The sequence below is a fragment of the Globicephala melas genome, chromosome 13 (genome assembly GCF_963455315.2).
Source record: "Globicephala melas chromosome 13, mGloMel1.2, whole genome shotgun sequence".
NCBI classification, from domain to species: Eukaryota; Metazoa; Chordata; class Mammalia; order Artiodactyla; family Delphinidae; genus Globicephala; species Globicephala melas.
Window position 1 is genome coordinate 79830509 of NC_083326.1, and position 15346 is coordinate 79845854.

Consider the following 15346-nt stretch of genomic DNA (forward strand, 5'->3'; position numbering starts at 1 on the left):
TGATCATGCTGTAACAGTTTACTAGGGCTGCTGGAACAAAGTACTACAACCTGGGTAGCTTAAACAACAGAAATTTATTGTCTCACAGTTCCAGAGGCTAGAAGTCCAAGATCAAGGTATCAGAAGGGTTGCTTCCTTCTCGCGTCTGAGAGGGAAAATCTGTTCCATGCCTCTCTCCTAGCTTCTGCTGATTTGCGGGCAATCTTCAGCATTCCTTGGCCTGCAGAAGCACTGCCCTGATCTCTGCCTTCATTTTCACGTGGTTTTCTCTCTGCCTATGTGTCTGTGCCCACATTTCCCCTTTTTATATGGACACCAGTCATATTGGCATAGGGACCCACCCTCCTCCAGTATGACCTCATCTTAACTAATGACATCTGCGGTGACCCTATTTCCAAATAAGGTCACATTCTGAGGTACTGGGGGTTGAGACTTCACCCTATGAATTTGGCTGCGGGGTGGTACGCAATTCAGTCCATAACACGTGCATTTCAGGATCTAGTTGGTTACAGTTTCTGCAGGGAAAGACAAAGGCTTTTGTTCAGTTACTCAGTGAAATCAGAGCGCAAAGCCCACCATGCTGCCTGGGTCAGCTCCAGGTCCCTGGAACCCCTCCCGCTGTTGTGCGCAGTTATCACACATGAGACTTCTCAGTGCCGGTCCCACCCTCTGCCTCTGAAGACCATGGTCTGTTCTGGGACCTGAGAGGCCTTGCTGACAGCCTTCTACTCCATGAGAGAATCTGGACAACAGGTAAAGGTGAGCCCCTAACACCAGGCCAGTTAATGACAAGCCACCCAAGTTAGCCAAGGACACCTGGTGGCCTATAGAATCTCCAAGTCGAGGACAGGGATTTCCAGGACAAGCTGGTGAGACTCCCCAGTGGAAACATCCTGACCTCCTACAAACCAGCAGACTCTGTAGTCCGACCCCACGGGGAAATCCACCACCTGGGTTCAGACCCCAGATCTGCTTCTTTCCAGCTTTTCTGACCTCACCTTTCTGGGCCTGTTTCCTCATCTGCAGATGGAAATGATAACAACAGTGCCCACAAGGTCGAGCTGTTGTGAGGATAGATAAGTGAACTCACACACCCAGAAGTGAGGGGCTCGCGGGAGGGCAGACACAGAACTGTTGAGCTACAGGGCTAAGTTCTACCACAGGTGTGAAACCACAACATGGCCTCGTTCACTGAAAAAGCCTCTTGTCCAGATGATTTGCTACATCTCAGGAGCACCCTGGGTACGCTTGAGAAGTCTCACTGAGGTCCGATGGCAGAGAGGGACCTCTCCGATTGCTGGGGTTCGGAACTTGAGGATGTTAGTTGGAGTTATTAGAGATGAGCGTCTTAATGAAAGTGGTAACATCTATTGCTTCCTAGAGTAGCACCCAGTCTGGGACACAGCAGTGCTTTTCTTCCTTCTCCCCTCCCCTCCCCTCCCCCCCCTCCCCTCCCTTCCTTCCTTTTTTCAGAGCAGATCCTTTCTGTGAAACAAAAGTCTTAGATAGAAGACCAATATCTAAATCAGACAAATATAATCTTTCAGGAGCACAAACTGTACTATGTGATGTCACATAACATTTTATTCAATGAAAGCGAAACTTCTCTGGATGAAAAGTTGTACTTGCCCAGGGCCTTTGCACATGCTGTTCCCTTCCCCCAGGCATCTGCATGGTTTACTCCATCACCTCCTTTATGTCTTTCCTCAAATGTCACCTTCTCAGCCAGGCCCTCGCTGACCATCAATTTAAAATGGCACCAATCCACGCCCCACCCCTGTCTCTCACTCTCCCGCGTCCCTGCTTTATGCTCCTCCCTGGAACTTAGCGTGTCACCTACACTTCACGCTGTTTCGTGTCTGTCTCCACCCCCTGGAATAGGAGCTTCACGAGGACAGGAATGTTGTGAGCTGTTTGGTTTGCTGCTGTACCTCAGCACCTAGAGTAGCTCCTGACACACAGAGGGTATTCATTACATTTTTGTTGAATGGTTAATAATGATGCAGCTATTTAGGCAAACACACACATTTGAAATTGGACGTGAATTAACGCAATGAAGAGTCTGACCCCATTTTTGATGTGTGACCTTTGACAGCGTTTGAGCTGCCCGCCCCCCTCCTCCCCATTCCCTCTGCCCCACATCTGGGCAAAAGCTGATAAGAAACCCAAGGTGCTCCTTGTTTTGGTGCTGGCGGGAAGTTGAGACCACACCCAAACAAGGGACCCCTCACCCCAGCCCCACTCCCAGAAAACCCTAAGCCAGCCCTCCCCCCCCCAAGCCGCCCCCCCGCCCCGCTCCCTCAGCTGATTGCAGACCTGCTTTGGAGCCCAGAAAGCCTCATAATGTGAGTCATGCCATTTCACACCCTTGTGCTGCGTGTGTGACGTCAGTCTTGACCTATGAACCACGTTTTGAGCGAGGAGTCTCTGGGAAGTAACATAACCATGAAAAAACAGCTGCTGTCAGCCCCAGCTCCCAGAACAGCTCTGCATTTGCTTTGTGCCGCATCCAGAAAATCGTCCCCTGTGAAATTAAGGGGTTGCTCCTGGTTACGGTTTTCGTTCTATCAGGTTATCCGGCAACCTCAGGATGCTCTTTGATGAGTGGATTTCAGAAGCTTGAAAGCAAAACCGAAGCACATTTTTGTTTCAAGTATGAATTCCACCTCAGATCAACGGCTTGCATCCCTAAACTTAAAAATAAGAGCCCAAATGGACAATCCAGGGCCAGTTCTGTGTGATCTGGTTTCACTGTGTTCCACCAGCGTACACGTTCCTTTGGTTTTGCACAATTTTACACATGAGGAACCTGAGAGACTAGTTTGCTGTAACAAGAATATGGGCTGGGCAGATGATGTCTGATCCGTACCTGCCAGTGACCAGCTGGGATGCACATGTGTCGTGTAGCATAGAGATTCAGAAAACGTTACGTGAGCTGAGAAGCGGGGTCTAAATTTAGAAAAAGATTGCTGGTGACCTTCCGGTGACATATGTATAAGAAACTCAAATACCGCATTTCACTGAATCTGAGACACACCATGAAAAACAAAACAAAATAAAAACGCCGCCAATTAAATTAATTCTCTGGGGTGTCAATTATTATGCTTATTTCAGTGGACACAGCAGAGTGCCTAGCACATAGTAGGCACTCAATAAATGTTTGTGGCGTGATGGAACCGAAACCAGGAGAGGTTAGATAATTGGTACAAGGTCTTTGGTAAGAGGTGGGTCCATAATCCAAGCTCAGGTCTCTGTGGCTTTGGAATTCTAAAGGCAGAAGGTCTCCTGCTACTGGGCACGAGAGTGCCCTTCAATGGATTCTCAGTCCCAAGACAGTAAGACATTCCACTGATAGCCAACTCGTGTTCTTCTCTCTTTCTCTTTCTCCAGCATCTTGATTCAGTGGGTGAAGATTGGCCGTGGTTACTTTACTATTCTGAGGGAGGAGAGTGCATTGAAAAAGAAGCAACAACAACTTCAGAAACTCAAAGAGGAAGGAAGAAATATATTCCAACCAGCCAAAAAGATGTCAGATGTCCAGTACGGGGATATTCTTTTGACGTAAGTAGACACCATCACCGTGGCACCAGTGGTCTTGGGAAGGACCACTGTGAAGGAACACTGCCTGGTTGGGTTGAGGGGTGGCAGCTGTCTCACATGGGGAGCCCCTTCTTAGGCTGGTGTCTAATGACTTCTTTTAGTCTGGCTCAACCTGCCTCGCCAGCCTCACCTCCTGGTATTCAGTGAGGTATCTTCTACTACATATGTCTGTCCTCACATCCAATGCCAAGAGCTACCCAAGAAATCTTGCTGGTCCCCAGGTGTGCCTCTTTCCCTCTCATTCCAAGGCTTGTCCCTACCTCTAGGCATTCTCCCGTGCTGTTCTCTGGGCCTTAAGTACTCTTCCAACTAAGGTTCTAATTATCATTAAAAGCCCAGCTTAAATGCTGCCCTCTCCTGATCCTTCCCAGATTTCAGCCCAACCACCTCCAGAGCCCATTTGGACTCTGAGTTCCCTTAATGTGTTTGCACACTACTTTGTTTTTTTTGTTTGTTTTTGTTTGTTTGTTTTTGGCGGTATGCGGGCCTCTCACTGTTGTGGCCTCTCCTGCTGCGGAGCACAGGCTCCGGACGCGCAGGCTCAGCGGCCATGGCTCACGGGCCCAGCCGCTCCGTGGCATGTGGGATCTTCCCGGACCGGGGCACGAACCCGCGTCCCCTGCATCGGCAGGCGGACTCTCAACCACTGCGCCACCAGGGAAGCCCCACACTACTTTGTTTTATTCCACATCAGTATCCCTATTCTAGACCTTCTGAAACCCCAGGTCGTAGCTCGGTATCCACCCAAAGCAAGTGGACCAAAAAAAGGCTTGTTGGTCTGTTGAATCAGTAGCCTCCCTCTTTTCGTAAAGGTCTTTCCTCTGGCTGAGAGAGAACCATCAACAGACTGGGCCATTCTGAAATGCCCATTCACGTAACAGTAGCAATCATGCTAGTAATCACACACAACACTAATTTATGAGTGTCTACCGCGTGCTTTGTGCACGTCTTTTTGTCAAAATTTCAAAACGTTCCTATGAGATAGATACTATGATTAGCCCCATTTTAGAGATTAAGAATGAGGCTTAGTCATAATTCCCCCTATGACTAAGGTCATAGTTGGAAAGCACCCCCACGTCCCAAACTGAGTGACACCAGCATTCACGGACTGCTACATTCTGCAGCAACAAACTCCCGGACTACTTAGCTTGTGCAGACCAAACGAGGCACAAATCAGTGATGGAAAGGAGGTGCTGAAGCAGGAAGAGGGGAAATATATATGGTAGAAATGGCCTGCCGTTGCCCTGTTAGAGCAGTGGTCTCAGCCCTGCCTCCACAATTAGAATCACCTGGTGCCCAGGGTGCTTCCCAGACCCATTACATCAGACCCTCTGGGGGTGTTACCCGGGCATAGTATTTTTTTTTTTTTCTCGGTACGCGGGCCTCTCAGTGTTGTGGCCCCTCCCGTTGCGGAGCACAGGCTCCGGACGCGCAGGCTCAGCGGCCATGGCTCACGGGCCCAGCCGATCCGCGGCATGTGGGATCTTCCCAGACTTGGGCATGAACCCGTGCTCCCTGCATTGGCAGGCGGACTCTCAACCACTGCGCCACCAGGGAAGCCCCCGGACATAGTACTTTTTAAAGCTCCCCTAGATAATTCCCATGTGAAGCCAAGGTTGAGAGTTACTGTGCTAGGGCTGCTTTTAGGAACCCAAATTGACATGTTGCCGGCTAAAGAGGAAATGGAATCCACAGCAGGTAATGCACCGTTTCCCAAATTCTTCACAACGTTAACATAAAGAAATATGCATGTGTACGTCTTAAAAACAATGGTCCTACCAATGGAACCATACAATATGGGACCTTTTTGTGCCTGGCTCCTTTCACTTGCCATAGTTTGTGTGAGGTTCATCCCAAACAGGAAGCAGATTGGTGGTTGCCAGGGGTTGAGGAAGTGGGGGGATGGAGAATGACTGCTTAACGGGTGTGGGATCTCCTTTTGGGACTGATGAAAATGTTTTGGAACTAGATGTAGGAGATGGTTGTACAGCCATCAATTCAAATGCCATTGAATCGCACCCTTTAAAACAGTTAATTTTATGTTATGTAAATTTCAACTTAATGGAAAAAAAAAGGAGGGAGTTCTGGTCTGTGAGGCCCTGGCGTAGGGGGTGAGGGGGCTGGACACTAGTGGTTGGAGGTCTTCTTAAAGCTCAGGGTTCCCGGTGACTGGTGGGAATCCTGAGTGTGAGACCATGAAGGGCTGGTATATTTCTAGTCACCTTTCCCCTGAAAGTCTGGCCCTTGGGAATCCCAGCTTATTTTAAGAAGGGTCTTCTCTTTGATTCCTCATTTGTGCAGACCATGGACTATGCTTTTTCTTTGCCCTGGGAAGCTGTTAGAAGGAAAGTTAACCTTTTCTAAATTGGCAAATGTCCTTAGGACCAAAGCAGCTCCCAGGCCGCCTTACCTCTCTGGTTTCCAGTCTCTCTTTAGTTTTGGCCGAGAGATTCCCACTTCGTTGTTGGCTCTTTGCCACTCTTTTTATTTTATTTTGTTTATTTTTAAAATTTATTTATTTATTGGCTGCACTGGTTCTTCGTTGCTGTGTGCGGACTTTCTCTAGTTGTGGTGAGCGGGGACTACACTTGGTTGCGGTGCTCGGACTTCTCATTGCTGTGGCTTCTCTTGTTGTGGAGCACAGGCTCTAGGCTCACGGGCTCAGTAGTTGTGGCTCATGGACTCTAGAGCACAGGCTCAGTAGTTGTGGTGCACGGGCTTAGCTGCTCTGCGGCATGTGGGATCTTCCCGGACCAGGGCTCGAACCCGTGTCCCCTGCATTGGCAGGCGGATTCTTAACCACTGCACCACCAGGGAAGTCCCTTTGCCACTCTTTCTGAAAAAATATTTTGTCCAGCATTTTTGGTTATTTTTACCCAATGGGTTGGTCTAAGTAAGCTAGCTTACCATTTGTGCATTCATTTATTAACTCATTCATTCATTCTGAGACTAGAGAAAATATCTATGATTTACAATCCCCACCACATGCCTTCCAAGGAGTCAGCATCCCAAGGAGATGCTTTCTTTGGTGAGCAAGTGTATTCAAGTGAATACGCAGATAGACAGGAAGAGCAGAGAGGCTTCCCTGACAGATAGAATGGAGACATTCAGGAGACGGGCCAAGAGTGTGAGCGGAAGGGACCCTTCGGAGGAGAGAAGAAAGGAAAGGCAGCCAACAGTGGGAGAGAACGGAGATGTCTAATGACGGTTTTTACGAGGTTTTGCCTCATAGTGTGACATGTAGATCCATTCCTCAGTTTCCCCAGAAGATCTTCAGTAAAATACCCATGGTCCCTTAGTGCATTATGTCTTGGACCTTTATCCTGACTTCCAAGTAAGTGTAGGGGTGAGAATGGGAGACGACCTTGACCCAGGCCCGTTCTCATTGTACAGCCAACCGTTTGTATTTTGAAGACCTACTGCGTGCAGGCCTTCTGATGGCACGGAGATATGAAAAGGATTGAGGGACAGTCCCTACCACATGCGGTGCCACAGCACAGTACCATGGGGTGGACCTCCAGTGCCCTGAAGTGTGTCTGTAAAGGAAGAACACTCCTCCCACGTGTTTCTCCTTTACTCTCACACCATGATCACACTCATACTTCTGACACCAGATGTGTGGGGTTTTCCCCCACACCAAGCAAATGTCTGCGACACCAGCAGGGCATCCTACCATCCTGTTCAGTTCCGACACTTTCTACCTGGAGTTAGCATCAGATCCCACAGGTTAAGGGTTCAGTCCCACAAGGCTGCCCCCCCCCCACGTCAGATGCCAGTCACGAGTCCCAGGTTGTCACCTGTACTTCTGACCAACCAGCTATAAATCAGGGTTCCCATGACCCCCTTCCTTGGGTTTGATAATTTTCTAGAATGGCTCACAGAACTCAGGGAAACACTGACTTACATTTTCCATTTTATTACATAATAAAGGGTACAGATGAGAACCCCGATCAAGAAGTACACAGGGTGAGATCTGGAAGGGACCCAGGCACAGAAGCTTCTGTTCCTGTGGAGTTGGGGAGTGCCATCCTCCCATTATTTGGATGTGATCACCAACTCGGAAGCTCTACAAACCCCGTACTTCAGGGATTTTTATGGAGGCTTCATCACATAGGCATGCTCTGTCATTAACTCAGTCTCCAGCCCCTCTCCCCTTCCTAGAGGACTGGGGGTGGGGCTGAGAGGTCCAAGCTTCTAATCATGGCTTGGTCTTTCTGGCGACCAGCCCCCATCCTAAAGCTATCCAGGAGCCCACCAAGAGTTGCCCCATTCCCCAGAAAAAGACACCTCTATCACCCAGAAAATTCTAAGGGATTTGGGAGCTCTGTGTCAGGATCCAGGGTCTAAGACCAAATATTAAAACAAGAGATGCCCCTGGTACTCTTTATCACGTAGGAAATTCCAAGGGTTTTAGGAGCTCTGTGCCCAGAAAGTGAGGGCAGAGACCAATATATATATATATTTTTTCTGTTACTTCACAATGTCCACCCGCTCAGCTTTAGGGGGTGAAAAGGAAATCTGGAAAGAATTCCCATAAGTGTGACTCCTGAGCAGGGTCTTTAATGCTGATTGGGAGTTCAGTGGGTGACAAAAAAAGAGGTATGGTTAGACCCATCTGTATCAGCCCGCCGGAAATCCTGCAGCCCGCATGTCTGGTTAGAAAGGCCAGGGCTGGAGAAGGAGGGTGTGGTGGTGTTATCTATTGCCAAAATCAGAAATATGATTTTCAGAATGAAAAAAAAAATAAAAGCAGGCAAGTCATGACCTGAGCCACCTCCATCCAGCCACTCGGTGGACCCCACTGAAGTGTCCTCACGGGACCTTGAAGAGGCGCAGGATACAGAGAAAGCCACTCAGTGAGCCGAGGGGTTCTTACCCTCTCCGTGAAGGTCCAACGAGCTCAGCGCAAGTTTTGCCGTTAGTGTCATCTAAGAGCCTCGATGACCCTCTCTGAGTCTGGTACCTCTAGGGGCACTAGTCACCTGGCAGCCTTTCTCTAGAATAAAGAGAAGGAACGAACTAGTGGCTCTTTTCGCAGGAACTTTTTGCCCAGATTATTGGGCAAACAGACAGGCTCTGGGGAAGGTGGCATCTGTACAGATCCTCCCGTGACTGTTTAAATAGTTTGGTTGTGACGTTGCCCTTGTTTACATGGGGTTTTTAATCCATGGTCACAGAACACAGTTCTTCCCTCTCCGATCCATGTTTCAGTGTGCAGGACATGGTATATTTAAAGTTTAATAAGTTTAAATATGCATGAGATCTTTCCTACGTGGGCATTGTTCTGGTTATGACTTATCCAGTGGATTCCATGAGCTGTGCAAGGCTGGTCATTAAAATAAAACTGGAGGCTGTTATTGCAACATAGCCATCAAATGCACGTGGGGGCGGCAGGGGTTATAAAATAGCACTGGGAGATTACCCCTACCAGTAGGGAGTAGTGGTTAAGAGCACGGGGCTGGGGTTCGAGCCCAGACTTCCCGCACACAACTGTTTAGCTTTGGGCAGGTCGTCGCTGTGCTGCTCTGAGCCTCTTCTCTCTACACCCTTATGAATGGTACCAAACTCCCAAATTCGTTATGAGGATTAAAAGAAATAACACTTAGCACAGAGCCTGGCTTATGAGACGTGCTTAGTAATTGCTAGCTATTATTATGCAGTGAAATGAAGTTGATCTCTCTGGCCCTCAATTACTTAAAACCCTCAGATCTATGGCTAAAAATCTTAATTTCCAGGCAGGCTAGAAGGCATCTCACATGTAAGAGCTATGTTCTATAAATATAATTCCAATCACAGAATTATCAAAAATACAAGTGTTCATTTAGAACTGTTTTTTTAACACAGTATTTGATCCTGCACATTCTAAAAGCAAAAGGGATTTTTTCCCCCCTCTGGATCTAAGACCATAGGATAAGTTCTTTTAGACCAAAATTTTAAGTCTGACAAACTAGGGAAAAAAGAAAATCAAGCATGTCCCCAAAGATTCCGGCCTGCAAGCAGTCTTTCCCACTGTGTTCATTGACCTCATTTCTCAGCTGCAGGTTCGGCTGAAAAAGGAGAAAAAAACAACGGGTAGAACTTGTCTTATGTTTGCAGTTGAGACGAGACATAAAACAAGAGATTAAGGCGTGTAATAGTTGGGTTAATTTCCCCGTATTTTAGACCACTGGGCATGCCAACATACTGGCTTGTGGTTTCCTCAGCTCTAGGGTTGAATAAAGAGCCTGTGGAAATGGAAAGCAGGGGACCTAGATTCTGGTCCTACTTTTTAGTTAGCTCTGTGACCCCAAGATTGTCCTCCAATTCCCAGGAGGAAGGTGACGTCCTAATGGCTGCCTCTACCTCTTCTGGCTCCTTTCCCCACGCTAAGCCAGAGCGAGCTTTCCAGATGTAAACCACTCCCAGTTTAAAATCCTCAGTGACCACCATTCTTTATCGGATAAAGACAAAAGTCTGAGCAGGGGCTACAAGGCTCTGGATGGGCTAGCCCTTGGCTTCCCCTCCAGCCACACTGTCCCCCTCTCCCTCCTCCCCAGGGCCTCTCCCTCTGCCCTCTGCTTACTGAATTCCCATTCAACCTGCAGATCTCAGCTCAATATTTACTTCTGTTCCAGTTACTGTTGCTGTGAGCAACCACTCCAAAACCTATTAACTCAAGACAGCAAACATCTATTTCACTCACAAATCTGCCATTTGAGTAGGGTTAAGTGGGGAGGGATTCAGCACTAGCTGGGGCAGCTCAAAGTGTCTGCTTCTGAGAGAACTCGTGCACACGGTGGCACCTGGGGGCTGGCTGTCAGCTCTGAGCTCATCCAGGACTGAGAGCCCGCAGTCTTGGTCCTCCTCCCTATGAGTCTCTTCACAGGCTGCCAGCTTCCTCCCAGCATGGTGGTGCCTGGGTGCTAAGAGTGATCATCCCAAGACATAAGAAGGAAAAGCTGCCAGTTCCTGGAGCCGGGACCCAGAAATTGGCATCACACCACTTCCGACACATTCTATTGGCCCAGCCACTCAGAAAGCCAAGATTCCAGGGGAATGGGGGCTATAAAGCCACCTTCCCATTAGAAGAAACTTGAGGCCCATGTTTCTAAATTAACACAACTCCCTCCAGGAAGTATTCCCTGGCTCCATTTCAGCCAGATTCTCTGTTTGGGTCTGTCAAAGCACCACACACTCTCCAACTCAGCCTTATCACAGCTGTGTTTGTGTAAAGCCCGTCTCCGCCAGGAGGCTCTTAAGCTCCGGAGGGGAGGGGCTGGATCTGTCTCCATCACCGCACCTACAGCCCCCAGCGCAGAGATGTTCCATAGATATGGGTAGACGTGAATGAATCAGGGAACCCGTCAATGATTCAATCAGTATTAAACTCCTCGGGCTGAGAAACTACAAGGCTTTAAAGGAGCACACTGGTAGCATAAATATGTAAGGCAAGCTGGGACTGAGATGCCAGGGGTTTTTGAGTCTCAGGCAACCCAAGAGGCACCACCTAGTGCAAAGTGGGCAGCGATCTTGACCTTGGGCCACACCCAACTCTTACTCAGAGTGGCAAGAACTTTCGAGTCTTCAAGAACCAAAGCTTTTCCATCTTTATGTGACATCTCCCAATTTTAAAATATAGACAATTCCATTACGCACACAGTAGGCTTATTAAAACATGCCTATGGGCTAGATTTGGTCATGGGCAAAAAATATATACCCTGTGACCCAGGCATGCCAAAAAGGAAAAAACAAACAAACCCCGTTTTCTCTAACTGAAATGACTTACTCCACGATGGTGTTGAAAAGAAAAACTTAACTGTGGTATTAAATGTAACTTAATATTTTTCACTTTGAAACAGTCTTTTTTGGATAAATGTCCAGTGGTTTCAAAGATGAACTGCCTGGGCTTCCCTGGTGGTGCAGTGGTTGAGAGTCCGCCTGCCGATACAGGGGACGCGGGTTCGTGCCCCGGTCCGGGAAGATCCCACATGTCGTGGAGCGGCTGGGCCCGTGAGCCATGGCCACTGAGCCTGCGCGTCCGGAGCCTGTGCTCCGCAGCGGGAGAGACCACAGCAGTGAGAGGCCCGCGTACAGAAAAAAAAAAAAAGATGAACCGCCTGTTTGGGCAGTTCTCCTCTCTGAACATCCCTTTCCCCACCCCCCCGCCCACCCCTGCTTCCCCCAGATGGTTTTGGCTTCAGAGGAAGCTTCTGTATTCTCTGTGAGGCAGGGGATGGGCTTCCAGAGAGGTACGCCTGGTCATGGCTGATCTTTGAGGGCACACTTGTGCCGACGTCTGAAGCTCGAGATCCCCACGTCTCACGGCTGGTTCATCCAGCCAGTGAGTCAGCAGTCTGGAGAGTTGGGAGAAGCCCCTTTAAGGAAAGGACCGCAAATAAAAGCCGCTGACTCCAGGCAGTTCCTGCCCTGTGTGCACCTGCCATTTCCACTTCCCACCTTCCCTGTCGCTAGGACCCTGGGTGCCGGCCACCTTCCTCTCTCAAGCTGAAATTATTGTGATACTTCTCACTGGTCTCCTTGCCCTCCACTCCCACCATCGGCCATTCTCAAAACAGCAGCCAGAGGGATCCTTGGTCACATCATGTCCTCTTTCAGCTCAGAGTCCTTTACTTTCGTTGAGGGAAAAGGCCAGAGTCCTCGCACTGGTCTGCAAGGCCCCCATTCTCTCTCCATCCTTCCCTCCCTCTCTCTCTGTTGCTTACTCCAGCCACATGTGCCTCCTTGCCATCTCTAAAACACAGTCCCACCTCAGGACATTTGCACCTGTTGCTCCCTCTCTTCAGAATGCTCTGCCCCCAGACATCTGAATGGCTCACTCCCTTCCACTGCAGATTTTTATCAAATGTCACCTTCTCGGTGATAACTTCCCCAACCACTCTATTGAAAATTGCAAGCCCCAGCTCTCCCAGCCCTTCTGAGCCCCCTTCTCTTTTTTTCTCCCCATAGCACGTATCACTGTCTAGTGGGGGTGGGGATGGGAACGGGTCAGCAAACTCCAGCTCATGGGCCAAATCCAGCCCCCAGGCTGGTTTTGTAAATAAAGTTTTATTGGAACCCTGCCATTTGCTTATTGCTTACATTCTGTCAATGGCTTTCCTGCTACTAAGTAGTCATGACATAGACCAAATGTCCCACAACATCATAAATATTTGTCTAACCAGGTAACAAAACATATCCGACCGCTAGTCTACTATACCAGTATACCACACAGCTGCCAGATTTATCTTATTTGCTCCTTCATGGGAATATGTGTTCCATGAGAGAAGGGGGTCTAATATGCTCTGCTTACTGGCTGCATCTAGAACCTTCATCTCTCCAGCGGGAATTACTGCCTGGCCCACAGCAGGTGCCCGGTGATATTTGCCAGACAACCCCTGACGAGAGAAGAGGGCATTTAAAACAGCTCCTGCCCGCTCACTCTGCTGCTCTCATTCTGCTTCACCTTCAGTGCAAACGGGGACAAGAAGATGAAGAAGGCGGGGATGGGAGTCCTCCTGCGTCCGTTCACCCCCGTGCACAGCTGCATCATTGCGCCCTCGCTGCCTGAGGCTCACGTGTAAGTAGCCCCACCTCTGGCTCATCTGCTTATCATGCGAAGCCAAGGTCAAATGACTCAAACAGCTGGGAGCTGTCGAGCTGTTCCTTGGTCCTCTTGAAAAGGGACAGGGAGCCTGGGGCCAGCAGTGTTATGTGGTGTATAAAAATAACAGAAGGCAAACATGGGGGCTTAGAGCTAAGTGGCAATCCAGCTGGGACTGAGTCATTCCATCCCTTACCACACCAGACACACTAATGTCAAATAGTTTGCAAAGCCTGATAAAATCTGTCTGCAGCGTGTGCCTAGAAGATGTCTCACCCAGGGCTCCGGGGACATGTTTTCCCCAAGACTCAAGGAGCTATTTCCCAGAGAAGCCCCTGCCGCCTTCTGAGCCGACCCCAGGCACAAACTCTTCATTGCGTGATGTGACAGGGGCTAACCAACCCTCCAAAGAATACTTGGGCTTTCCGAAACCTTGACACCTTGTTCCCCTCCTATCTGTTCCAGAGAATTCTAAGCCCAGCTTTTTCTTTTTCACTAGTTAGCACTTTTCAGCTGGGAGATTTCGGGCACAGAGATAGAAATTGACTGTAAGGCAGGATTGCTCAACCTCGGCACTATTGACGTTTGGAGACAATTACTTCTTTGTTGGAAAGGACTGTCCTGTGCACTGTAGGATGTTTAGCACTATTCATGGCCGCCACCCCCTAGTGCCAGTAGCACCCCCCTCCCCAGCTGTGACAACCAAAATGTCTCTAGAGATTGCCAGATGCCCCCTGGGGGCAAAATCACAGCCACACCCCCAGCCCTCCCACGTAAGAACCACTTTAGGCCAATGAGCATGGTGCACTGGACTCTGTCTGCTCATTTGTCAAGTATTTATTAGGCCCCTACAGTGTGCACAGTAAAAATAGCACCACTGACTGCTCTGTGGGCACTGTCTCAGTCCTCTCGGCAGCCCTTCTGTGTAGGTGTATTATTATCCCATCCCTGCAGATGAGAGAGCAGAAGCTCAGAGAGGTGTGCTAGCCTGCCCAAGGTCACAGAGCTCAGTGTGTTGCCGCACTGGGGTTTTAAGCCAAGTGTGTCTGACTGCAAAGCCTGACCTCTCACCACCACACATGACACAGAAGGTGTATCCCAAGGCCTTACCTTTGAGGAGCTAGTGATATATTTGGACAGCCAAGTCTCATGTACTTGAAGAGTAAAATAATGCAAGAGTGAAACTGTAAGACAAGATGGCAGATCCTTAATAAGAGCACCTAGTTCGTGGGTGGAAGGTGGCGCTGTCACCAACACCACGGGCGTCGTCATCACCATCGCCATCGTCATCCCCACCACCACCACGTGTTTGGACACATTCCTACCCCTTGCTAATACTTCAGCTTTTGCTGAGCCCCACTCCATACTTTCCTCCTATCTCCCTTTGATGAATATTAGGACTGGCTTCTTCATAGACTTATTTGTTCAGGGACATTCCAACTGGCAGCCTCAGCTTGATGTTCTTAAAACATCTCCTTGCCAAAGCAGTCTTTGCAATTTCTCATAACGTCCCATGGAAACACTTGCGCTTTTGCCTTTCTTTTCCATGGACAAGCCCTCTGAAACCAAATGGTGTAAATCAGTGTTTCTTAGGCTTTCACTTGCATTTGAATCATCTGGGGCTCTGGGCTTGGGTGCGGGGATAGCAAAATAAGGAGATGCCTGGGAGAATGTGTATTCCTAGGCCCCACCCCCATTTCCTTTGGTCTGAGCAAACTGAGGTTTAAATCAACTGTGGAAGTGACTGGAGAGTTTCTTGCTCATCCTCCTTCAGTGCCAGATGGGGAAACTGAAGCCCAGAGAGAAGGCAGAACCTGCCAAAATGCTCACAACAGGAATTCTGATCTCCTGACTCTTCAGTCCTTGGTATCAGGTTTGTTCGATGATGGTGATGGTGGTGATTATCACAGTGGTGATTGTTATTATTTGTTACGCCCTAGACCAGGGATCAGCAACCTTTTTCTTAAAGGGACAGACAGTAGATATTTTAGGCGTTGCAAACCAGATGGTATCTCTCGCAACTACAGTCATCCCTAGGTATCTGCGGGGGATTGGTTCCAGGACCTTCTGCCGATACCAGAATCTGTGATGCTCAAATCTTTTATGAGTATAAAATGGGGCAGTGCTGTCGGCCCTCTGTATCCACAGATGCAGAGGGTCAACTGT

At 48.9% G+C, this 15346-nt stretch overlaps 1 protein-coding gene across 5 annotated transcripts in view; it reads left to right on the forward strand.

Moving 5' to 3' along the window:
* CCDC60 (coiled-coil domain containing 60) overlaps positions 1-15346 on the forward strand; it is a 267296-nt gene that overhangs the window by 204906 nt on the left and 47044 nt on the right. For all 5 annotated transcript variants that reach the window (XR_009566464.1, XM_060310799.1, XM_060310800.2 and 2 more), the window contains 2 exons: positions 3391-3561; positions 13049-13156. Coding sequence is in view for 4 of the 5 variants with exons in the window: in XM_060310799.1 (XP_060166782.1) it covers positions 3391-3561; positions 13049-13156 (279 nt within the window). In the remaining variant the exon portion in view is untranslated. The remainder of the gene's footprint in view (positions 1-3390; positions 3562-13048; positions 13157-15346) is intronic.